We start from the raw sequence: 24855 nt of genomic DNA on the forward strand, positions 1-24855 counted from the left end.
TTTTTGACTATATTTATGAATACCGCTATCACCACAATTGTTTGCATCAACCCTATACCCTTTTTCATCTTTGTCAACGGCATTTTTCTTGCTAATTATTTTCTGCTTTTGATTACTATTGTAAGATTTCTCAACATTAGAACTTATATAACTATCATCTATCAAAGAGACCAATCTTTGAGTAACCTTTCGTTTTGGTGCAATAGCCTTACCAGTCTCCTATCTTAGAATCTTCATCATCATTAGAATCATGTCTTCTACCTCTTACCCTACTCTTTTTTACCTTTTCATCACTTGCGATATCAAAATTGCTGTCGTCTTTTGTATCATCTATGATGACCTTTCTTAAAATTTTCTTTTTTACCCTAGCTTGTTCTATTTGGAATCGGAATGAAATTCACTACCCATGTTGTTCTTTTTCTGTTGTTTTGACTTGTTCATGTCATCTCCAACTACTTTGCCTTTTTTTGTTGTTTGCCTTCCTTACCTTTAGGCCATCCACACCCGTAGTAGTAACAACAACTAAAAAAAGATCTCAATCCATAAAGGTGTGCTTGTGCTTATCATCATAATTATTCTTTCAACTATTCATCATTGTTCTTTCGATTAATAATAATTAATAAACCATTAATCATAAAACTTATTTGACTTGAAATAGAAATACAAAAATTTGATTCAATGCAATAGATGAGTGAAATTTTGTTTAAACTTTCTTAAATAGTTCGAACACTTTTTAAAACATTATTCATCTACTTTCATTTTCTTGGCAATTACCATAAAAAGGAAATTAAAAAAAGAATAAAGCTTCCACTTATGTAAAAGATGTCAAAATGACAACATTTATAACTATATAAGTTGTCTTCATATAGAGCAATTGGTTGACACTTGGATATGCCAATTTAGTGACATGTGTATGGGTCAATTTCTTGACATGTGGTATAGCTAGCTGTTCATACGTAAGGCATTTTCAATTTGATGAGCGTATTTTGTGAAATTTCAATATCTATTATTAAACTTGGTGAGGGTATTTTGAGTTTTCATTTAATTATGGGTATATATATTTTTTATATATAATAGGCATTTTTTATGGATATTGTTAGAAGGTGTTAGCTCATTAAGTAAGTCACAAGAATGTCAAGAAAATGGGTGAATTAGACTCTAAAAATTTTTCTAAGAAATTTAAAAATCTTGAGATGATAAGAATGTTTTAGTTAAAATTCTACTACGCAAGTATACGTATCGAATAGATAGTATATAAACAAGTAAAGTATCGATGCCACAGAGAATTGATTTAAAATTTTACTAAGTACAAAAATTATAACAATTTAGTTTTATTCAAATAATTAAAATCTGAATTCTAATTAAACTAAAAATTATTCAACTAAAACTAATTTAATTAAAAAGTAAAGCAACAAGATAAGTGGGTAAACAGCAAATCAAACAAGCCTAGGATTACAATATCCCTCACACTTCATCTAAATCTTGCCTCTCTTCTTTAACTTATTTCAATGGGTCGAATTGCTAACCTAGAGTCCTAAATTATTTATAAGGTTCTCCGGACTCATCTTATAAAAATATTTATTTTAACCAAAACACTATATCCCTATGTGAGTTGAAATTAAAATAAGACTCATTAAGTTCAAGCTTTAATCTGGCTACATAAAGTTTATAGGTATATCTCTATCTTATACGCAAATCAATTAATATGATCATATGCTATCCTAATTTTGATCTATACTAAACTCCCTTTCTCAAGTTTGTTTAGGTTCCTAAATCAATTTAATTGGAGATTAGGCAATTAAAAGCATTCAGAACAAATTAGAATAAACAATTCAAATCCCATTAAAGATAAGCAAGAAAGAGATTAAAAATTCAAATTGCATGTAAGTTCAATTGCAATCCTAGAAAAATAGTTTAGTTCATAATATCTAATAAAAACTTCATCAAAAAAAAATTAGCCATTAATCCAAGTAAAAGAAAATAAGAAAAACACAAAAGTAGAAAGAGAAAACTAATAGTTGAAACTTTATGATCTTGATTCTCCCTCTAATTCTCTTGCTTTCTTACTTTGTTTTTGGCTTTTTTTCTTCAGAGAAATTGCTTGCTGCCTCCTCCCAAAAACCTTTGAAAAAGGCCCCTTAAGTAGCCTCTAAAAGCCCTAACTTCCAAAATCCCGTAAGCTTGTTATTTTTGAAAAATACGGTGAGCGTCGCAGCTCTCATTTTCCAGAGCCGCAGCTCTCAAAGCTTCTGCTCACTTTTGTTCTTTTGGTGCAGTACTTTCAATTTGACAAAATTTTTGATAACCTTCTGATCAAAAGTGAGCAAAGTGGTAAATATCAAAGTTGTAGCCCTGCCTCTTAGCTTTCTAATGGTCTAAAAATCATATCATTTGGACTTTTGTGGTAGGAGATATGATTGAAAAACTAAAATATATGCAAACAAAGCACCAGTCCATTATGCACCTTTCTTCACCAATTGAAATTATTTTTTATCCTACTCCTACAAAAACATAAAAATAAATATAAATAATATAAAACTAACATTATTAGCTTAAAATAAATATTTAAATATAAATTAAACTAAACTAATAAAATAAATAAAAAACACCTAAATTCGACCCTAAATTTAGTATATCTTAGACCAATTGATATTGCTATCTACAGTCTAACTAATTAAGTTAAAGTATAATCCTTCTCACGTGCAAACTATCTTCTCTTTTCCTTTGTAGCTACTATCATTCATGACTTCTTTATAAATCTGTTGAGGTGATGTACTTCTTGATTTCTTTACTCTTTTGTTTTTCTATGTCCAATTTCCTTTTTGTTTTTTTTTAATTCTTAATGTGATAGAAATTGGGATTTGGCTTCTCTTTTTTATTTTTTTTGTTTCATTTATTTTTTTTTTTTTTCTTTGATCTTTAATCTTTTGAGGTTTAGTATATTTGGTTGTTTTACCTTATCTTGAAAACTGGCACGAAATTCCAATATTAGCTTGCAGTTTCAATTATTGATGCTTGCTAACAATATTTTGGAGTTGGGATAGGTTGATTTCAATTATTTGGTTGGTAGAAAACAAATTTTTAGTGCCCGTTAATTGCTTTGAACTTTTTCAAATTATAGTTTAGCTGATAATGGTGACTGGTGAGAGGTAAAGAAATTCCTGACATTGAAAGTTTTCTTTTTGTTCTTTGAGTCATAATTTTGTAATGACATTTTTAAAATTAAAATTTATGTATGAAAAATTTTATATTTATATATTTATGTATTGTAAAAGACAATACCTCTTTTACCTTTTTTATATGTTCCCTTGAACTACCCATTGTTATTTTTTTTTCTGTATGAATTTTTCTGTTTTTTAAGTTGATGTGCTTCATATTGTTGTACAATCTTGTTTTTTTACAGGTTTAATATGGCATCTAATTATAATTATCTCATATTTTTTGAATATCATTCTTACTTTATTTCTTAATTTCAAGATTTTTTATTCATTCAAACCTTTATTATTTGGGTTGAGAGAAAAAAAAACAGTGGGGAGTATGATTTAACCGTCAGGAAAACAGAGGAAAAAGAAAAATTGGAATAAAAATGGATGAGTATTTTTTTTAGTGAGTTTTGAGATTGAATTCTTTGTTTAGCTTTTCTCTCTTCAATGTTTTATTATTCTTTCTCTTAATGTTTAATTTTTTTACTAATTGCATTTACAATTTTATTTTATTTTTTTCAGAAAAATTGCCATACAAGTAAACATGAAATACTCATTGTTGTTAATTTTTTTTATGCATCAATTTTCATGTTTTTTAAGTTGATGTGCTTTATTTTGTTGTACAATCTTGTTTTTTACAGGTTTAAGATGGCTTCCAATTATATAATTATTTCAAGTACTAAATATCGTTCTTACTTTATTTTTAATTTCATGATTTTCTATTTATTAAAGCTTTTATTATTTGAATTTCTTGTTATTTTTATTTTTATATAATAAATTTCCAAGATAATTGCTGGTGAATAGGACAAATATCATGAAGACATGTCATATATTAAGACATATGCTATATAGTTCAACCAATCCAAATAGGAAAAGATAGTGAAAGCATTGAAAAAATCAAATGCAACAGTCATCAAACAGGGTATAAATTATGCAATAAATATTGAACAGAAAGCTACAATTGATTACAGCACTGTATGGACTATGTAGACTAACAATGTGTGATTGAAGAATTTCAATTTGTTGCAATAACATCTCAAGTGTAGAACAAAATTCAATGCTCAATTCAGCATTCTTCTTTTTCCATATATATCAAACTTGGCCAACTCTCACAAGCTATCTAGCATCTCCGAATTTAGTTTAGAACTTGAATTAAGTCAACAATTCTTTGAATGCCCTCCCTTCACAATTATCTTCTTGTAGTACATGTGTTATTTTTATTGACAATTTTTTTTTTTGTAAACTTTCCCTTTTTACACTCCATTTCCTATACCTACATGGAGCCCCTTCTGGATGATTAGACCATAAAACTACATTTAATAAATCACTTTTAATCCATAACTTGTATTGGTTATCTTTCATGTAATTAGATAAGATAAAAAATGCTTCTCTTATTACCAACAATTCAACTAAATTAGAATCCTCTATTCTGATAAACTTCTAGAATAGAATTTTAATCACACCATCACTTTCTCTTAACATCCCTTTATACTTACTTCACCCGAATTCCCTGATGACACACCATCACCATTGAATTTAACCCATCCATCCGATGGTCTTTGGTCTATTTACTTTGGCAGCTTAAATCCTTGGTAAATTCTTTAAACACCAAATTACATCCCTCTATTGCATTAGTAAGGTGTGGCCACTTGGCTTTTGCCCACACTGCCACCCTCAACCTAATAAGATCATGCAGTTGAGTTGCATCCCAAACTTTTATATTCATTATGGAATTTTCATGAAGACCATGTAATAGTGTAAAAAGCTAGCACCCAAACATTTTCATGTACGCTATATGAGATTAAAGAACACCGATATCACAAAAATCATTTGTGGATTGTTTGAAGTAACCCAACTAATATTCCAATTTGCACATCACATGTTTCAGATCTTTCAAGATTTATCACAAGTAAAGAACAAATGTCAAACTGTTTCTCGACTTTTGTGACATAACATACACTTTGTTTGATCATCACCAACTAAACCCCTTTTAGCAAGTTCATCCTTAATAGAAACTTTCTCTCACATTGATTTCCATACAAAAACCTTAACTCTATAAGGTGCCAATCCCGTGCAAACCTTTTTTCCATAGCTCACTATTATCTCCATGAGAATTGAGTGCAAGCTGACAAAAGGATTTAAAGGAACACATAACACTCATTGTCACTTTCTAGATTTTCCCATATTGTAGTCTGTCGCTTACAGTATGATGTTTGAAAAAACTCCAGAGTCTCGTCCAGTATTGATACTCCCATCTAAACCATTTTCGTCCTAGTTCAATTTTCTATTGCCATTCATGATTAGACCATTCTCCAAATTCACGCAGTCTACCTGTTGATCGATAATGCATAAAGTCTAGAAAACTCCTTTTGAAGGAACATTATATTAAGTTATTCATCTTTCTAGAAGGATACTAATTCTCCATCTCCTACAATAATTCCCATGTTAAATGAAACCTACAAAAAGAACTTATTAGTAGGCAAAAAAGGAGATAATATTTTGTCAAATATTAGACCATTTACGAGTTACACCAGAGTTGGGCAACAAGGCATGCGGATCATAATCATTTTTAACTGTCAAAATCTTCCTCCATAAGGTACCAATTGGAAGCCCTTGGCCTTTAGGTGCATATAAATTGGAATCTAATCATTAAGCACTCAACAAAACAAAAATGACATTGATAAAAAGAAAACTTTTATGCCAAATTAATGAAAAAATATTAGTCACAGGTTGCATTTGTCCAATAGAATTCCATGTACTCTTCTTGGTAATGAAGTTACCATTAGGAGAGTATATCCAGAGAACCACATCCTCAGCATTACATTCTATTGGAATATCCAATATATCCTTCACTAGCAACTCAGGCAAACAAGATATCAATTTGTATATATTATGCAATAAATATTGAACAGAAAGTTACAACTGATTGTAGCACTGTATGGATTATGTAGACTAACAATATTTGACTGAAGAATTTCAATGTGTTGCAATAACATCTCAAGTTTGGAATTATTGAGGAATTTATTTTACTAATCAATACTTATTGTGAGGCTTTTTTTTTTTTTTTTAAATTTATGCTTTATTAAAGCTAAATGTCAATGGCCTAAAATTAGCCATGGCACTTATAAAGTATAATGACATAACAAATGGAAATAACCCCATTATAATGTATAGCTTTAGGCTACGAGGATACCTAAAGCCATCCACAATACACCCGAAAACGTGCATTAAGATATCCAAGACTTAGACACATGATTAATACCCAAATGTCTTGGATGTCCGCATGTATGTGATAGCAGCATGGTATAATCAGAACTCTCCCTAGCTTGGAGTCGTACTTCATACTTGGCGTACAACTCTTCCTAGCTTGGAATCAAATTCAATGTCACTAAATCACCAATTAAACGCCTTTTAGCAAGTTCATCCTCAACAAGAACTTTCTCCCACATTAATTGCCAAACAAAAACGTCAACTCTATAAGGTGCCAATCCCATCCAAACCTTTTTTCCATAGCTCACTAATATCTCCGTGAAAATTGAGTACAAGTCGACAAAAAGATTTAGAGTAATACATACTACTTGTTGTCGCTTTCTAGATTATCCCATCTTGAAGTCTTTCACTTAAAGTATAATGTCTGAAAAAACTCCATAATCTCGTCCAATACTGATATTCCCATCCAAACAATTGTTGACATAGTTCACTTTTCCATTACCATTCATGATTAGACCATTCTCCAAATTCACACAATCTACCCTCATTGTTATCCGATAATGCATAAAATCTAGGAATTTGAAGGAACATTCCATTAAGCCATTCATCTTCCCAGAAGGATACTGATTTTCCATCTCTTACAATATTTACCATGTTAGATGAAACCTATAAAAAGAATTTATTAGGAGGCAGAAGTGGAGATATAATATTTTGCAAAATATTAGAACATTTATGAGTGCCACTAGAGTTAGGCAACAGGGCATGCAGATCGTAATCATTTTTAGCTATCACAATCCCTTCATAAGCTATCCCACTCATTCCCAAACTTCCATAGCCATTTAGTGCTCTATATTTTTAATCTTTAGATCAATCAACCCCAACCCACTTTTTTCTTTATAATCACAAACTCTGTCCTATCTAAAATAGTGAATTCCCCCATTTTGCTTGTTTCCAGACCAAAGAAATCATCTTTGAATTTTCTCCAATTCATGCTAAATCGATTGATGCATTTTAAATAAAGACATGTAGAATATTGGCAGACTACTCATCATAGATTTCAATAAAGTAACTCTATCACGCAAAGATAACAATTTAGACTACCAATTATCTAGTTTTACCTCAAACCTCTCCACAGCTGGTCTCCATATTTTCTGCAAGGCTTGATTGGCACACAAAGGTAATCCCAAGTATGTAGAAGGTAAGACCTTTACCTTGCAATTTTTTTTAGTTGCCCATCTATCCATATTCAACGAATTAACTCCAACACCTATGAGATTGCTTTCTAAAAATTTATTTTCAAACCTCAGACAATCTGGAAACGTCATAATACCCTCTTCATATTAAGTAGGGACTCCAAATTAGGTTGGCAAATAATAAGGTATCATCTACATATTCGAAATGGAATAACAACATACATTGCTTTCTTATAGGGATACCACTACATATACGCTTCTCCTTTGCTCTTTTCATTAAGCAACTGAAAACCTCTATAACCATATTAAACAGAAATGAGGATAGCTGACACCCTTGTCTTAGTCCTCTCTACATCTTTATTTGTAGGAGACCTATGAATCAAAACTGCTATCGATGCCTTTGAGACACATTCCATAATCCAACTTTGCCATTTCACCCAAAAACTCATTTTCTCCATTGTCAATTCCAGAAAACCTCAACTCACACTATCCAATGCCTTTCAAAATCTACCCTTAATAGCAATCCTCCAATTTGATTTTTTCGCATTACATCTACCATTTGGTTGGCAATAAGAGCGCAATCTAGTATTTGTCTTCTTTTCACAAAAGCAAATTGATATTCACTTATGACTTCACCAACTATTTTCTTCAGACGATTCGCTAAGACCTTGACAATGATTTTGTAAACATCTTGGTATTAATATTTAATTTTCATATCACTTACTGTTATAGATTTATTTACTGATTACATTCGCAATTTTGTCTTCTTTTTCATTTTTTCAAAAAAATTGTCATACAAATAAAGAAGAAAATTCTCTTATCTTTATGGCAACTACCCATTGTTATTGATTTTTTTCATGCATGAATTTTTCTATTTGATAAGTTGATGTGGTTTTTGGATTAATTTCCTAAAATGTGATTGATTAGTATTACCTTTTTTTTACCACCTTGCTTTTTTTTCAAGTTTAAGTTGACTTTCAAATATAATTATTGCAAGTATTTTAATTATTGTTTTTAAATTATTTCTTTATTTCATGATTTTTTGTTTAAAAGCTTTTATTATTAATTTGGGTTATTCATTATTTTTATTTTTATAACATTACTATTTCTTTACAAAAACCAGAAGCCTTTCATGTAAGTTTATAAGTTTACTTTCTTTGAGTTTTATCGCATTTAATTAGGTGAGTGGTTATACTTTTCTATGGTATACAATAATCTAATTGCATCTTTGCTAATGCTATATAAATTATTGACTTCTTTTACATGTTATCGTATCTCATATGCATCATATAAGCTTCAAATTTCTTTTATTTCTTAATTTCAATTATCTTTTGAGTAAAGATAAGTCCATTATTAGAAATAAACATGTTTGTCATTATTATTTTTTTGTAGTATGTTTATCTTTCAACTCATTTGACATTTTTGCTGTAATTACCTTTTGATTCTTCAAGAATGTTATAGGTAAGTGTATTTTACAAAATTTATTTATCAACCATTCACTTTATAATTGTATATTATTGTAACCATATTGATAAAGCTAATATGAAGCTTTGGTTGACACTTTGAATTGGTAAATAGAAATTCATAGATTCTCAAATGCAATGGACACATTGTTTGAAGTACTAGAGGAAGCATTTTAATGTACGCTGGCATTTCTGTTTGAATTCAATTGACTCCTTAGTCATGGATACTCCTTTGATTTAAAGTCTTTAACTCCCTTTTTATGCTAAAAATACCAATGAACTAAATACCTTTTTATGCGAAAAATTGATATAATGTAAAAAATGTATAATTAAGTAACTTTTGGAGGGATGAAGATGATAGACATTTACATATAACAATTTATATCATTGTTGCCATTTTGACATATTTTAAATTTGTAACTGTAATTTTTTAAGTTTCAATGAATTTTTTTCCCTTAGAGGGTTTTTTTTTTTTTGTAGTTAGTAGTTTTTATGCAATATGTCATTTTTCTATCGTTGCTTTTGAGATTTTACATTGATATTTTTTTTATGGATTTATATTTGATGCACTGACAGTGTATAATTTTTACACACTATCAGCTCCCCAAAATATGCCACTTCATTAATGAGGTAAAATAAAAAAATTTTAAAAACTTAAAATTAAATATTAAAATTTTATATTGATTAATTAAATAAAAAATAAAATATTTTCGCTTTTCAATCTCTTTCAATCCTTCTTTTTCTTATTCTCCTCTTTTCTATATCTCTTTAACTCTATCATCTTCTTTTTCTCTTCTTCTTCCATTAAAATTAGGTTTTGCAAAATTTTGTTACTTCAAGACTAATTTTTAGTTTCTTTTTTTATTCTTTAGAGATTGAGAAAACAAAATTCAAATAAATAAATCTTATTAGTATAAATTATTTAGTCAATAATTTTACTTATAAATAACACATTAAGTCCAAAATTGTTCTTTTTCCACAAGCATTAGGTTTTTTTTTTTCCTTAGAATGCACTTATAAAACTCCAAATCATTATCAAAACTAAAATTCTTTTGAGGTATTACTTTACCATTTTACTAAAACCCAAAATACTAATAAATTAAAACCTAAGATGTTAAACTAAATCACATGTTTTTTGGTATTTAAACCAAAATCATTGTTCATATGATATATATGTTATACAAACATTTTAATTTTAACCTTTTAAATGAAAATTAGCTATATTTGATGGGATGTTACTAACCATTTTACAAGGGTTTCAAAATCAATTACTTGAGTGAAAGTGAATTTCCCTTTGCAATACCATGAGGAAGGTGTGATATGGCTTCTAAGAAAAGAACAATTTTTTGCTTAATCTTGTTAATTAGAAGCAAAATTGTTAACTTAATAAAATTTTGCTTATAAGATTTACATATTTAAATCTTGTTTTCTCATTTTTTTTAAGATATGTTTTCTCAATATGTTTAAAAAAGAATAAGAAAAGAATCTAAAAAATATAAGAAAAAAATCTAAAAATTACTCTTTGAAGTTGTAGAATATTGCAAAACTTAATTTTAATGGAAGAAGAGGAGAAGAAGTTGATGGTGTTGGAGAGATAATGGACAAAGAGGAGAAAAAGATGATGGAGTTGGAGAGAGATAAAAGATGAGAACAAGAAAAAGAATAACTGAGAGAAATAAAAAAGTGAAAATATTTTTTTTGTTTAATTAATTATTATGAATCTTTTAATATTTAATTTTTAGTCTTTAAAAATTGTTTATTTTCACTCATTAATGAAATGTCATATTTTAGTGAACAGTGTATAGAAGTGCATCAAATATTAACCTTTTTTTATTTGTTTGACCTTTTAAGAAAGAAGTCTCCAGGCACATTACAGATCAAATAATTTATCTCCACTTTATGGTAATTCCTCATCATAAATTGATCTTTATGGTAATGACCTTTTATATACAATTATCTTTATTATTGATGTAAATTAATCTTATATTCTATTCATACATAAAAAGATTGTAACCTGAAGCAGCTGCTACAATATTTATTGTGACACTAGCGTTAATACATTACAACGCTAAATTTGTCTGAGCCCTGAAACTGGCTTTAAAATTTTTTTATAAAACTAAAAGAATAAACATATTTATTATACATTCAAGAATTAGATTTGTTAATATATAAAATACAGTTGTTTCTACATATGCTTATTACAATATTCTACACAATCTTCCTATCCATGTTTAACAGTTAGAAAGAACTGGGAAAAAACAAAAAACAGAGAAAATTTGACTTGTGCTAAAAGGTGGTGCTGTCTGCCTCTTATTTTTAAGATTACATATAGGTGTAGAGAGAAAGGCAACTCAAGCAGAAAGTAAGATTTAGCAGATAAAATGTAAAGCATGGTTGTCTATCACTTGTGTTCCAAGGACTACCTAAAATATTCACACTCTGGCACATCATAATCCTCCAAGGATCTTCTCTTCCTAAACTGAATTCATTACTTGGCAACCTTAAGCTTTTCTATGTACACAAACTGGCTCCTTTATGAAGTTCACAGTTTTTCATTGAGGGGGCACTGAACTCACAGTTGCCTCCGATTGTTTCTCAGCCAGTTGAGTTTTGAGGAATTCCAGCACTGAAAGACGCTGCAAGTGAAATGCAGATGAGGAACCACTTTCCAAGAGATTAACTAGCCTCGTAGCTACATCAAAGAAAGCTCGAGACCAGCTTCTTCAGATTTCAAAGTCAAAGATTCTAACAACTTTATGGCTTCTTAAACTCCATCAACAGCCACATCCTCTTTTCCAAGAGTTCTGCCCACATCTGCAACTAAACAGCTACATCCAGAATCTGCAATACAAAATCAACAGGACGAAAACAATGCTAAACTCTTCAATACCAACAAAAGCATCTGTATTAGAAACACAACAGAGTTTCTCCAGCAGTACAATGAATTTCAATTGTACATCCACCACTGAAAATAAAAGGCAAAAAAGGAAAAAGAATGCAGTAACACTGCCTGATTTAAAGCAACCGAACACAATGCAATACTTTTTTTTGTTAGTGAAACAGATAGAGCAAAAGAATACAGCCCAGTTTGATGTACAGAAAGGTTAAGTATTATGTGTAAGAAACTAAGCTAAATGTTTGGCTTACTACATAAATCATCAGATGAGTTTGACTTAATTACAACATTTAATTTTATAGAAAAATATATATAAATAACCAAGTAAAACATTCTTTATCACTCACATATCTAATCCATGAAACAAACTAGTAAAAGATATACACTTAGACCATTTATCTGTTGATCAACTGAACTACAGTCAATATTGAAGTCCAACAATCAATATCCAAAAGGTGAGAAACATCTATATACTTATGTTCTCTCTAAAACAGCCATCAGTAACACATCACATCCAAATTTAACCACTGTCTAAAATCTCCTGACACCACTTCCTAATTTCAAGTAAAAAGAATATGGCCAAAGTCCTAAACCGGGTTCCTTAGCATAATTGGATAAACAGATAGCAGCAATAAAAGCCCATATAAAACTGGACGATTCTCTGTGACCAATCCTGATTAACAATTTTTCTTGACCCTCGGAAATAAATTCATACACCAACAAATATAAACTATCAAAATAGCATAAAGACGACATCAGAATCCAACAAAAAGTAAGACTCAAAAGAAATCTACTATGCGCACACAGTTTTTGATTCAAAACTTTAATACTTCTCTGAAGTGCTGCAAACAGTACCCTAGAGTGGTCTGAACAGCAGCACTACATCTTTGTAATATTACTACTATAAAGAGGCCAAATCTCTCCTATCTCAATCTGAAAGAAAAATGCACAAATGGAGCCAATGCTGCTAGAGTAATCTGAAACAAACTTTCTAAAATTAACAGCAATTCCATGGAGAAGGATCGGCATGACTCCTCTTTCTATATATCCTCACAAACGTTAAACCCCTCAAAAAGAAACCCTCACTAGCTTGTGCAATGCTTTCATCTTTTCTTAGAACCCAATCTAAAACATGCTGCCAAAACACTTACTGCCCATCTCTGATTCAGAAAAATGATTTGGCAAAACTCAATCCACCACCTAATCTTTAAGAAACTGACACATACAATAAGGTGCCAGCCTCATGCATCGGAATAATTTCCATAAAAACTTCCATTAAAGGTATTAAAAATGTAATATAATGCAAGAATAAATAATAAACAAGAAATCGATTTCTGCAAAATACCCTATCTGAAAACAAGTGGAGAGTTTTGAAAGAAACCCATACCGTATTCAGACCAATAATAAGAAGTTGTTAGGCATCTGCGAGTTAATTATTGCCAAGATGAACCTCCTCTGAATTCTTGTATGATTGTGATAAATTTTGTTTATCAGACAAGGATCAAAACTTACACTTTATATATATGTAAAAAAGAATTATATATGGAATCCTAATTTTCTTCACTCAGACCTGTACTCTATACATAATATTATCAGTTTTACAGGGAATATCTATCCAGAAAGGCAAGGAGCAGCAGATTCAGAAAGTCCAATCTCAATCCCGAGAGCAGCCCTCAAGGTCTCCATCTGCTTCTCCTTCCTCACAGCAACTTGGTGAGTCTGGGTATCCGAAACCCTGAGCCACAAAAAAAAGAACAAATAAATAAATAAAAATCCATAAGTAATTAACAGAAAAGAAAAGAAAATTAACATGATTATTTACTTTTTCTGATGAGCAGGGGTGGGTATAACTTCTCCTTCTTCCTCATCTTGAGCTTCGAGAGCCTTCCTAGCCTGGACGAGCTTATCAGCGATCTCAGAGTTGGTGTAGCGTTGTTCAGTGAGTTTGTCTTCTAAAATCACAAGCTTGAGCTCAATCTGACGTTTGCGATCGTGCTCGAGGATGTCCTTGTCGGGCTTCTTGGTGGTGAGGCCGGCGGTGCCTTGACCAGCCTCGAAAGGCCGGGTAGTGTCGGTTAGCCGATTCGTCTTCGGCTTTACAAAGAACTTGTTGCTCTGGACATAGCCGTTGGAGCCCGACCCCCGAGGGGTGGTGAGTCCGATTCCGTTGTACATTCAAAACCCTAACTTCGATTAAGATGATATACCAAAGGAAACGTAAAAACAGATACGAATCGTTACTGCCTTCGACTCGAAGGGAGAGAATCCCAAATCACAAGAGCAAAATCCCTAGAAAACGACAAAAACCTAAACCACAATCAGCCAAACAAAAGAATCGGAGCAAATACAGAGGGAAAGGGTTTGCTTTAATTTAAATAGTTAAGGGTTGGCGGGTGCAGCATCAAACGGTGCCGTTTAATAGAGAGAAAAGAAAAATATATGTAAATAAAAAGGAAAGAACCAGAGGTAGAGGAGCGGCTCAAGCCCTTGGAGTCCACCAGACAAAGTCCAATGAGTTATTTCTACCAGCCTACTGGAGATAAGCCTTTGGACTTTTTTATATTTTCTTTATATTTTTATTAGTGTATTTTGCACCAAATAAGTTACCTAATTATGATAAATTAGAGTTAATCTAAATTATAGAAAATTCTTGGAATGTGTAAAGGCACGATTCCAAAGTAATTTTCTTAGAGTGAGACATAAATAATGACAAAATTAATCAATTAATCATTATTTAAAATTATAATAAAAATAAAGAAATAAAAAAGGGATAATAATAAATAATGAATCATTCAGATAATAAGCTATAAAATGATTGAATTTTGAATGATAAAAAAATAAGTGATGATAATGATAATAATAGAATAAAAAATTATTAAAAAATGATAATAAACCTTTGAAAGGTTTTAAAAATGTAATATAATGAAAGAATAAATAATGAACAAGAAATCAATTTCTACAAATCAACCTATCTCAAAATTAGTCAAAAGCTTTGATAGAAAACTTGTACCATATTCAAACCAGTAATACGACGGCGTTAGCCATATGAGATTTTTTTTCTTTTAACTTGAGAGTTAGTTCTTCTCAATATGAACTTACTAGATTCTTTATGTATAAATTAAGATCCCATCAAAGTGTTGAGAGGTTCATAAAATTTTCTCTCAATTCAATTAACCATCATTTTAAATCATAATAATAAAAAAATAAAAAACTAAAATGGAAGTAAAAAAGGAAAATAAATAAATAATGAGTCATTCAAGTAATAAACAATAAAATGATTGAATTATGAAATAATGAAAAAAAAAGCAATGATAATGATAATATTAGAATAATAAATTATTAAAAAATGATAATAAAGTTTTGAAAGGTTTATAAATAACAAACAAGAAATTGATTTTCTGCAAATTACCCTATCTGAAAATAAATCGAGAGTCTTGAAAGAAACTCGTACCATATTCAAACCAATAATACGATGTCCTTAGCTATCTGAGTTTTTTTTTTTTTAGGTTGAAAGTTAATTCTTCCTGAAATGAACTTATTAGATTCTTTATGTATAAAAAAGAAATCTTCTAAATTCTCATATCATTGTGATAATTTTGTTTATCAAACAAGGATCAAAACTTATACTTTATACAAAATTTACACATAACGCTCAAATAATCACAAGATAATAAACCAAGCTAATTAATCAAAACGAAAAATAAAATAACTGATATCACAAGTATCAATATAAAAATAAGGGTAAAATACCCTTATCTCTCTAAGTTTTGATCGAAAGTACAAATCCATTAATTTTAAAAAAAAATATTCCGTCTCATAAATCTAACCGTTAGTCAACTGTTGTGTTTTCATCAATTTGATGACGTAACAAGAGTAAAAAAATAATTGTACCCTTAATTAATTTTTTAAAATTATTATTATATAATTTTATTAATTAAAAAAAAGCTCCTTATCTAGGGATCACCAAAGCTCCCTTGGGGAGCCCAATTTGGTGTTCCCCTCCCTTCGGAGCATCGGTTGGTGCTCCCTTTTCTTAGGGCTTTGGGGAGCACTGACCAGTGCTTTTTTATTTTTGTAATTTTTTTTAAAAATATATAATAATAATTTTTTAAATTAATAAAAAAAGAAAGAGCATTCTAATCCTTTCATAATCTCTGTTAATGGTAAGAGTGTTTACTTCAAAAACTAATGGATTCACTTAAAATTCTAATTCAAACTTAGGAAAATGGAGATACTTTACCCTAAAAATAAAGGTATAATATTAAAAAAAATCTTTAAATTATTCAAGAGAATTCAAATAAAGTTTTATTTTTTTATTAGATTCAATCAAATCTTTATATTTTTATTTTGAATCAAATAAACCTTTATGACTGATGATTGACTAATTAACATTGATCAAAATATCACTTGTCATTTTATATCCATGTGGCATGTTATCATGTCAAATTAATATATTATGTCGTTAACAATTATAATATATCAACATGCTATATTATTATCAATTATAATATGTTAATATGTCAAGTTAACATTACACGACATAAAATGACATTTTAATTAAATCAATAATTAATAATAAAAACTTAATTGACTTAATAATAAAAGTATAAGAACTTGAATAAACGTAATAAAATTATAAAGACTTATTTAAATTTTTTAAGATAATTTAAAAACTTTTTTAAATATTATACTTAAAACTTACCATAATAAATTTTTTATTAATAGATATAGGTATTGTAAATTTTACAAAAAATTATTATATACCGAATCTTCGTCTTCTTCGCTAGACCTCTACTTTATAAATAGAAATAAATATAAATATTATAAATTTAACAAAAAAAACCTCAATCCAAGTTTTGATTCTTGACCAATAAATAGATAAAGAAAAGAAAAACCTCCTATCTATATTAGTTTGGAGTAAAAGCAGCAAGTGACTCTTGTGGAGTAAATAAAGTTATGAAAATCTACCAAAATGAGAACAAAATTTTAAAGTTTATTCAATACTAATGTGTGCAAATAAAACCACCTATTGTCTTTGTTACTTATGGTCAAGTAAGTATAAAATGATAAATTAAAATTTTTGTTAATAACAATTAATCAACCCTTAATCATAAAAATTTATTTTATTTGATTTAAAATAAAAATGAATGTAATAGTAAAATAAAAATTTATTTGAATTTTCTTAAATAATTCCAAAACTTTTTAAGACAATATAATATATTTTTTTAATTTTATAAGCAAGTACCATAAAAAATAAATTAAAAAAGAAAGAAAAAAGCTTGCATTTATGTAGAAGATGTTAAAATGTCCGCATTATAACTAAAATCTAATAGCTAATTGGTATGACATTATCCCATCATGGTCACATCCTTATTAATACATTTAAAAGGAACTGGGAAAAACACAAAGAAAAAAGTGAAAACTTGACTTGTGCTAAAAAGTGATGCTGTCTGCCTCTTATTTTAAGATTACATATAGCTGTCGGGTGAAGATTTTGCAGATAAACGTAAAGCATGATTGTCTACCACTCGTGTCCCAAGGACTTAACCAAAATATTCACAACTCTGGCACATCTTAATCCTCCATGGATCATCTCTTCCTAAACTGAATTCATTACCTGGCAACCTGAAGCTTGTGTATGTACAGAAACAGGCTCCTTTGTTACAGTTCACATTTTTTCATTGAGGGGGCACCGAACTCACAGTTGCCTCTGATTGTTTCTCAGCGAGTTGAGTTTTTAGGAATTCCAGCACCGAATGACGCTGCAAGTGAAAAGAAAATGAGAAATCATTTTCCAAGAGATAAAACTAGCATCATAGCTATATCGAAGGAAAACTTACCCGAGCCTGGAGACCAGTTTCTTCAGATTTCAAAGTCAAAGATTCTAACATCGTTATGGCTTCTTGAAATCCATCAACAGCCACATCCTCTTTTCCGAGAGTTCTGTCCACATCTGCAACTTTAGCGAGAGAAACAGCTACATCCAGAATCTGAAATACAAAATCAACAGAACAAAAACAATGCTACACTCTTCAATACCAACAGAAGCATCTATATCGGAAGAACAACAAAGCTTCTCCAGCACTTCTCCAGCACTAGAATGGATTTCAATTGTAAACACATAGCATTCTGATCTAGTTTCATATTTAATAAGAACTATCTACTCTATTTTGTTTCACAAGCATTGGGTGTCACAAAAACTTTAACAAAGTTTAACTCATTCAGATTTGTTTTCCTTTCTCAGGTTACATTTAGACCAGCAAGAAGAAAAGGGTGAGGGGACAACCCTGAGCGAAGCATCTGTTAATTCATTTTGAATCCTTAGGCTCAACATTTACAAATTAATTAGTATGCATCCTCTGCCCTAAATGCAACTGGCAACAGGTCAGCAGACACAGCGAAAGCCACCTTAACGGCATTTGTTTCACAAGCATTGATTGTCACAAAAACTTTAACAAAGTTTAACTCATTCGGATTTGTTTTCCTTTCTCAGATTAGACCAGCAAGAAAGAAAAGGGTGAGGGGACAACCCTGAGCGAAGCCTCTGTTAATTCATTTTGAATCCTTAGGCCCAACATTTACAAATTAATTATTAGTATGCGTCCTCTGCCCTAAATGCAACTGGCAACAGGTCAGCAGACACAGCTAAAGCCACCTTAACGGCAAGCCAACACACCAGCCATATATCAGGTATATGCACAAGGAAGGTTCTTATACCACGACTCTTGGCAATATTTTGTTAATATGTTGTCTTTCAGGAAACATTAAAAAAAATGTAAAAAAGAAACTGCATATTTCTCACAGATCCCGTGGAGGCATAACCTGCTCTCTTTTACCAATCCCTGCACCTCACGACCTGCTAATAACCATTACAATCACCAATCACCCATAAATCACACTAAAGATGAGTTTATGCAGACATATAACGTCATCTAAGAGTTGCTCTTTTTCAGAATGTCAAGGGTTCTATAATCTCAAACATAATGCAACAATCTGCACACTTCACTAGTTGTAAATTTTGGGAACAACAAAAAAAAGGGATTTTAAGAGTTTATGATTATGAAGAGGGGTTTAGTGTTAATTGTTGCATTACAGTTTAATTTGATAGGAATCTATTAGCAGAACAGTGGGTGAAACTGTATAATGTGAGAAATTCCTGTGTGGCACCAAGAAGTAATGAAGCTGGAGGATTTGATTGACAGGAACTGACAGAAACTATGGAGGGTCCAAGATTTATATCTTACAAAGAGAAAGTTTGATGTAAGTAACAATGAAGCTAATAAATAGGTATTGTGTCACACGTAAATAGGCATTGGTTAACAACCAAGCATGTCAGCAGCCCAAGCAGGCTATCCAACTAGCTGAACAGACAGGAGGCCCAACCAGATTGCATATCAAGGGGTGAAAATTTTAGCACACCTTTTTTAAAGTGTAGATAGGCTGATTTATTTTCAATGTGAACATTCAAATTTTAAAGTGTAGATAGGCTGATTGGTAAAAGTAGCAAGAAATTACAAAGCTATCCCTCCAAATGGAACTTCTATAATTGCTAATCACAAAACTATATATGCAATTTTCTTTTTCGTACACAACTGTGGTACAAAAAGAGAATAAGAATACTTAATCCACCATGGCTGCAATATAATGTCCCTACTACTCAGGAAACATCCCTAAGAATTCCTGCCGACAATTATAGAACGTAAGCTAAAACCTTCAAGAAATTAGTGGACCAGTTCAATTGATCCACCTGATTAACTGTCACTTGAAAGCGCAATTTAGATCTATACAAATACTGCATGTCGCAAGCATCTCATTGAATACCATTTTGATAGCACTACAATGCCAAGATACAATCGTAGACCTCACTGGATAAACTTGAGAGAATCCATAAGAGACCAGGAAAGTACACTTTTTGCTATCAATGTCTTTGATTCGATTAAGTTGTACATATCCAAATGCAATATTCCAGATCAACAAAGGGGTTAAATTTTAGTCGGTTTTGAATATGGTGAAAACTGAAATTCAAATATTAATGCTAAAAGATACATGTCATTAGAAGACATAATATGATTCACGCATAAACACATTCATAACAGAGACCGTGATGATAATATCAAGCTAAGCTAAAAAGTTGTAAAAAAATGGGGAGGAAAAGAAAAACCAAATTGCTAACCTGAGAAGAAACGCGAGGATTGTGCTTGATAACATCACGGCGGACACCCAAAGAGCGAAAGTAGTAAGACCTTGCAGCTTGCAGATCTCCGTCATAATACTTAAGATCTCCAATTTTATTAAGTGAAACAGATAGTGTATGTGTGATCTGTAAAAAGTAGGTTCGAAATGATCATGGTGACTCATTAGTGAAGAATATAAAGGCAATATCACAAAGCAAAGTTTACAGTGGAATAACCTCCAAATCATCTGTTGGCAATTTTGTAAGGAACTCAACGCTTTCCTCAAAATAATTGATTGCAGCACCAGCATCTCCCATTGCTCGACTGCTAGAACCTTAAATGCTTAGATTTACTCAAACATTTGCATCACAATTACAAAGAGTTCTTGTTCCCAATAAGGTTATTTCACTGATTCTTCTCCTCTAAGTTTTCCACATCATGTTTTAAATGAGACCAATCTTCACATCAAAGATCCGTTTGTTTTTTCTCTTCATAAACAAGATTATAATAAAAATAGCAAACTAATATAACTTCGATTACTTATTTCAAGGAAATGATAACAACTTAAAACTTACACAAACAAAAAATCCTACCAGATAACTAATCCAGTATAAATAAAACTATAACACAGATGGAAACTCCAAACTCTTACAAAAGCTCAAACACTTCAACCAACTTGTCCACTAAATTATTATTTTTTAGAGCTGAATGCAATTCTCAGGACAAGAACAATATCCCTGTCTGCATTGTAGCCCAAGGAAATTTGTGTTATTAATCTTTTATTACTAGTTCTTTAATTAGTTCATTGGTTATGTTTCTAAAATGAGGCAAAGCTCAAAAACATAAAAAGAGAAATAGGAAATAAAGAAACCCAGACCAAATCAGGCACAACCAGCATTATCTTATGCGTTTAAGACTGCAGAAGCTTCAGCTGCAATTTAACAGCAGTATTGCAACAGCACACATGATCCTATCTTAAACAATACTCATTTCTAACATCTATACCAGGAGTTATGTTGCTCTGACTATTCATTTTCCAAGAAGTACTCGTGTTGACACATCCATTGGAAGTGGGTATGAAGGTCCAACCCTCCAAATATAAGGAAGAACTTAGAAAAAATTGAATATATCCATAATGGACACATACCGTATCCAACAGTCACTACTGAGTCCAACAGACTGGGAGTAGCCATGGACTTTGCAGCAAATAACAGTTAAATTGTTGAATCATGGCCCATATATCATTGTTGCCAATTGGGCCCATGTAGAACATTTAATCCGTTGATCAACTGGACTACAGTGCAATATTGAAGTCCAACAATCAACATCCAAATGGTTTACCAGATTTGACGAAAAACATCTATATACTTATGTTCTCTAAAACAACCATCAGTAACACATCACATGCAGATTTAGCCACTGTCTAAAATCTCCTGATACCACTTCCTAATGTCAAATAAAAAGAATATGGCCAAAAGTCCTAAACCAGGTTCCTTAGCATAATTGGATAAACAGATATAGCAGTAATAAAAGCCCATATTAAACGATTGGATAAACTTAGACAATTCTCGGTGAACAATCCTGATTAACAATTTTTCTTGACCCTCGGAAATAAACTGATGCACCAATGATTATAAACTATCAACATAGAATACAGACGCCATAAGAATCCAAAAAAAAGTAAGACTCAAAAGAAATCTAGTATGCGCACACAGTTCTTGATTCAAAACATAAATGCTTCTCTGAAGTGCTGCAAACAGTACCCTAGAGTGGTCTGAACAGCATTATTACAACTAAAGACCTGCTAGAACAGATTAGGCTATAACTAATACACCTCTTGAAAACCAATCTCAAAGGTCTAACTTAGTCCCCAAACCAAAGCCAAGCTCACTCCAGCTCAACCTTAAAGGTCTCACAAACGCAACAAAATTTTAAAACAACTAGGTCTCGAAGAAGAAGAACAGAAGTGTACTACCAAACCAAGCTTATCCCTTAAAATGAAAATGCATACCTAACCTAAGGGCTTGACCCAAACCACAATCCTCTAGCCCATATTTATTCAAAACTTGGCAGTGCATTCTTGCCCCTTAACATTTTCAGCCACAAATTGCAAGCTCATAGCTGACGTGCATTGTCTACCACCTTACACCCCTTTACAACCTTTATAAAAGTCTATGATCTACCCTTTTCCCTTAACAATAGGGTGTTATCTTTTAAATCACATTGGCACAGCTCAAAAATCTTAAAACCTTAAATGCACATTTAGTAACAGAAATTTTCAATCTTGCAATTCTAGATGAAAAAAGTTAAAAACAAACATTGATGCTAATATAACCTCAAAAATTCCAAAATAATTTAGCTAACCATTAAACACTTAATAAAACCTGATTGTGCTCTTGTTGTCTATCAAAATTAAAAACCTACAGTCTATGCAGACAACATCATCTAAATTGAGTGCAACATGTGTCTACATACAGGCGAGTGCAAATAAATATATACAATCAAGAGAAGAGAGGAGTGCGTGTGGAAACATACCAGCAATCACCAAGCATACCAAGGACTGCCCCAAGCTGTGAGCACAACTCTGATGTGTTGCCCACTTTATCTAATTGATCTCGGATGTCTTCCGCACACATACTGAGTCTAGATTTAGCACTTTCTATATTTTGAGCACGAAATGCCTATACAAAGCAAGCAGAAACTTATTTCACAACCAAATAGCTACTAGAAATGAGGAAATAAAGCAAGGAGCAGGTAACTTACCCTCATGGCCTGTTGCACCAAGAAAGCACCTCTGTCCAACGAAACATCCTCATAAATTACTTTTTTATCCTCATTCAGAACTTGCTCTCCTTCTCCATTGGTGTCAACATGAGCCCTCTTGATCCTAGCATGTCCTTCGATAAACCGATCCACTATGCTTTGAAGATTGGTGTCAGGTTCCAATTTCTCTATGTCAGCTCCACATAATGGGCAATCCTTAAACCGTGATATACACACTCTAAAAAGGATAAAAATTTAACACAAATAAGCAAAAAAGGGTCAATAACGCCAAGCACATAAAACGATTTATTACCATAAAAAAGGGGTCAAATAAGAAAAAAAACCCACAAAAAACAGTCAAACAAGAAAAATGCATCGATGAATTAAAATGAAAAAAAAAAGCAGCAAAAAAGGCCATCAAATAAGAAAACCCATCAAGGATAAAGAGGCAGCATAAAACAGGCGATTAAGAAAACCCCATTAAAGAATTATCATCGAAAACAGAAAAAAAAACCGTGAAGTAATAAATACCCAAAATTTTTAGAGAAAGCAACAAGGGGAAAATTGATTATTACTTGCAAAAGAGATGAGAACAAGGGATACATTTGGTGGAGTCAAAGAGAAGAGCTTGGCAGATCATACAACTGAGAGGACCAAGCTTGAAGTTGTTGGAATCGTAACCAAAGGGACATTTGGGAGACACGGTAGCGGTGTCGCCGGAGTCTTTCCTTGCCGCTTCGCTGCCGCCGGTGGCGGCTTTTTTGGCAGAACCAGCGTCGTCGGGTCGAGCCGCTTTGACGAATGGGCAAACCGGGGTGGTCATCCTCTCTCTATAAGAAGAAAGAATGGAAGTCAGGGGACGAAGGAGCTTCGAAGGCTAAATATATTTGGATTGGAGACGAAAATGACGTCGTTTTTGATCCTTGCTTTGTTTCTATGGCTCACTTTTGCTTCTGCAACGCGTATTCACCTCAACGGCTCATCCTCTTGGGAACAGAAACGATCTATATTTATTTTATATAGTTTATATTTTCCTTTATCTAACATTTTCTCTTATTTTTAGAAAACCCCATGAAGTTTTCTCTCTCTCGGGGACACGATATTGATATTTCTTTTAAATTTTATGAATAAATATGTGAATATCTATTATATTATGACCCAAGAAGTATAGATCAAGTCAAACAGCCTAAAAGGTAAGATATAAGAAATGTAATATGATTTGAACTCTTAAATAGAATTAGATTAGGATTATGATTCAAGGGTTTATTAACCTATAAATAGACTCATTCACTTCATTTGTAAAAGATATACACTTCAATAAGATCTCTTTTCTCTCCCTAAATACTCTCTTTCTTCTCTTTAATTGTTCTTTTAGTTATCTTTATTTGTTCTTTTAAGATTTATTTCATAATACGTTATTAGCACCATCCTCTTTGATCTCTTAAGTTTTGGAATTATTTTGTTTTCATCATCTTCAAACTTCAAAAGGATTTCAACGATTCGGTTTTGATTTATAGTTTTAGCAAATCAGGTAAGTGAGGCTATTATTTTGTTTTCATCATCTCCAAGCTTTGAAAGAATTTCAATGGTTGATCTTTAATTGTTTTGGTTGTAATAAATCAAGTAAGTGACTTGATATCTCTTTAATATTTTCATTCTCTAAAAATCAACTTTAATATAAATTACTATCATATAGTATATATATATTCTGTCCCTTGATTGAAAAGTGAATTTGCTATTATATAGCTATTAATGAAAAATCATAATGTCCATTCCCTAAAGTAAATGTGACAAACGAGCTACTAATATAAAAAATTATAAATTTGTTCATTCCCTAAAGTGAATGCGACATCATTTAATACTTATGGTCATGGTCATGAATCTATCTATTCCCTAAAGTGAATGCCATATTATTTAATAATTATGATCATGGATATGGAAGAGGTCGTTATA

At 31.3% G+C, this 24855-nt stretch overlaps 2 protein-coding genes across 3 annotated transcripts; both read right to left on the minus strand.

Moving 5' to 3' along the window:
* LOC18586953 (serine/arginine repetitive matrix protein 2) lies at positions 11324–14316 on the minus strand. Its single transcript, XM_007010565.2, has 3 exons — positions 13788–14316; positions 13353–13700; positions 11324–11910 (listed from the first exon to the last, which is right to left on the minus strand). The coding sequence occupies exons 1-2, from the start codon at positions 14138–14140 to the stop codon at positions 13577–13579; spliced, it is 477 nt and encodes a 158-aa protein (XP_007010627.2). The 5' UTR covers positions 14141–14316; the 3' UTR covers positions 11324–11910; positions 13353–13576.
* Positions 17224–23897, minus strand: LOC18586954. Of its 2 annotated transcripts, none has more exons than XM_007010566.2 (7): positions 23478–23897; positions 22903–23140; positions 22675–22820; positions 20376–20463; positions 20139–20285; positions 17806–17955; positions 17224–17727 (listed from the first exon to the last, which is right to left on the minus strand). In XM_007010566.2, exons 1-7 carry the CDS (start codon positions 23723–23725, stop codon positions 17644–17646), a joined length of 1101 nt encoding a protein of 366 aa, XP_007010628.2. In that variant the 5' UTR covers positions 23726–23897; the 3' UTR covers positions 17224–17643. The 2 variants fall into 2 exon arrangements, with proteins under 2 accessions (XP_007010628.2, XP_017984891.1); XM_018129402.1 differs by having other exon boundaries at positions 20376–20466.

Source organism: Theobroma cacao, chromosome 10 (assembly GCF_000208745.1).
Source record: "Theobroma cacao cultivar B97-61/B2 chromosome 10, Criollo_cocoa_genome_V2, whole genome shotgun sequence".
In the NCBI taxonomy this organism is placed as follows: Eukaryota; Viridiplantae; Streptophyta; class Magnoliopsida; order Malvales; family Malvaceae; genus Theobroma; species Theobroma cacao.

Excerpts from the sequence above, each read along its gene's own strand:
- LOC18586953 (XM_007010565.2), bottom strand. The coding sequence starts at position 14,140 with ATGTACAACGGAATCGGACTCACCACCCCTCGGGGGTCGGGCTCCAAC. Across the intron at positions 13,701-13,787 it reads ACCCCTGCTCATCAGAAAAA|GGTTTCGGATACCCAGACTC; the intron begins GTAAATAATCAT and ends TTTGTGGCTCAG.
- LOC18586954 (XM_018129402.1), bottom strand. The coding sequence starts at position 23,725 with ATGACCACCCCGGTTTGCCCATTCGTCAAAGCGGCTCGACCCGACGAC. Across the intron at positions 22,821-22,902 it reads TGGTGCAACAGGCCATGAGG|GCATTTCGTGCTCAAAATAT; the intron begins GTAAGTTACCTG and ends TGCTTTGTATAG. Across the intron at positions 20,467-22,674 it reads GGTATGCTTGGTGATTGCTG|CAGTCGAGCAATGGGAGATG; the intron begins GTATGTTTCCAC and ends TTAAGGTTCTAG.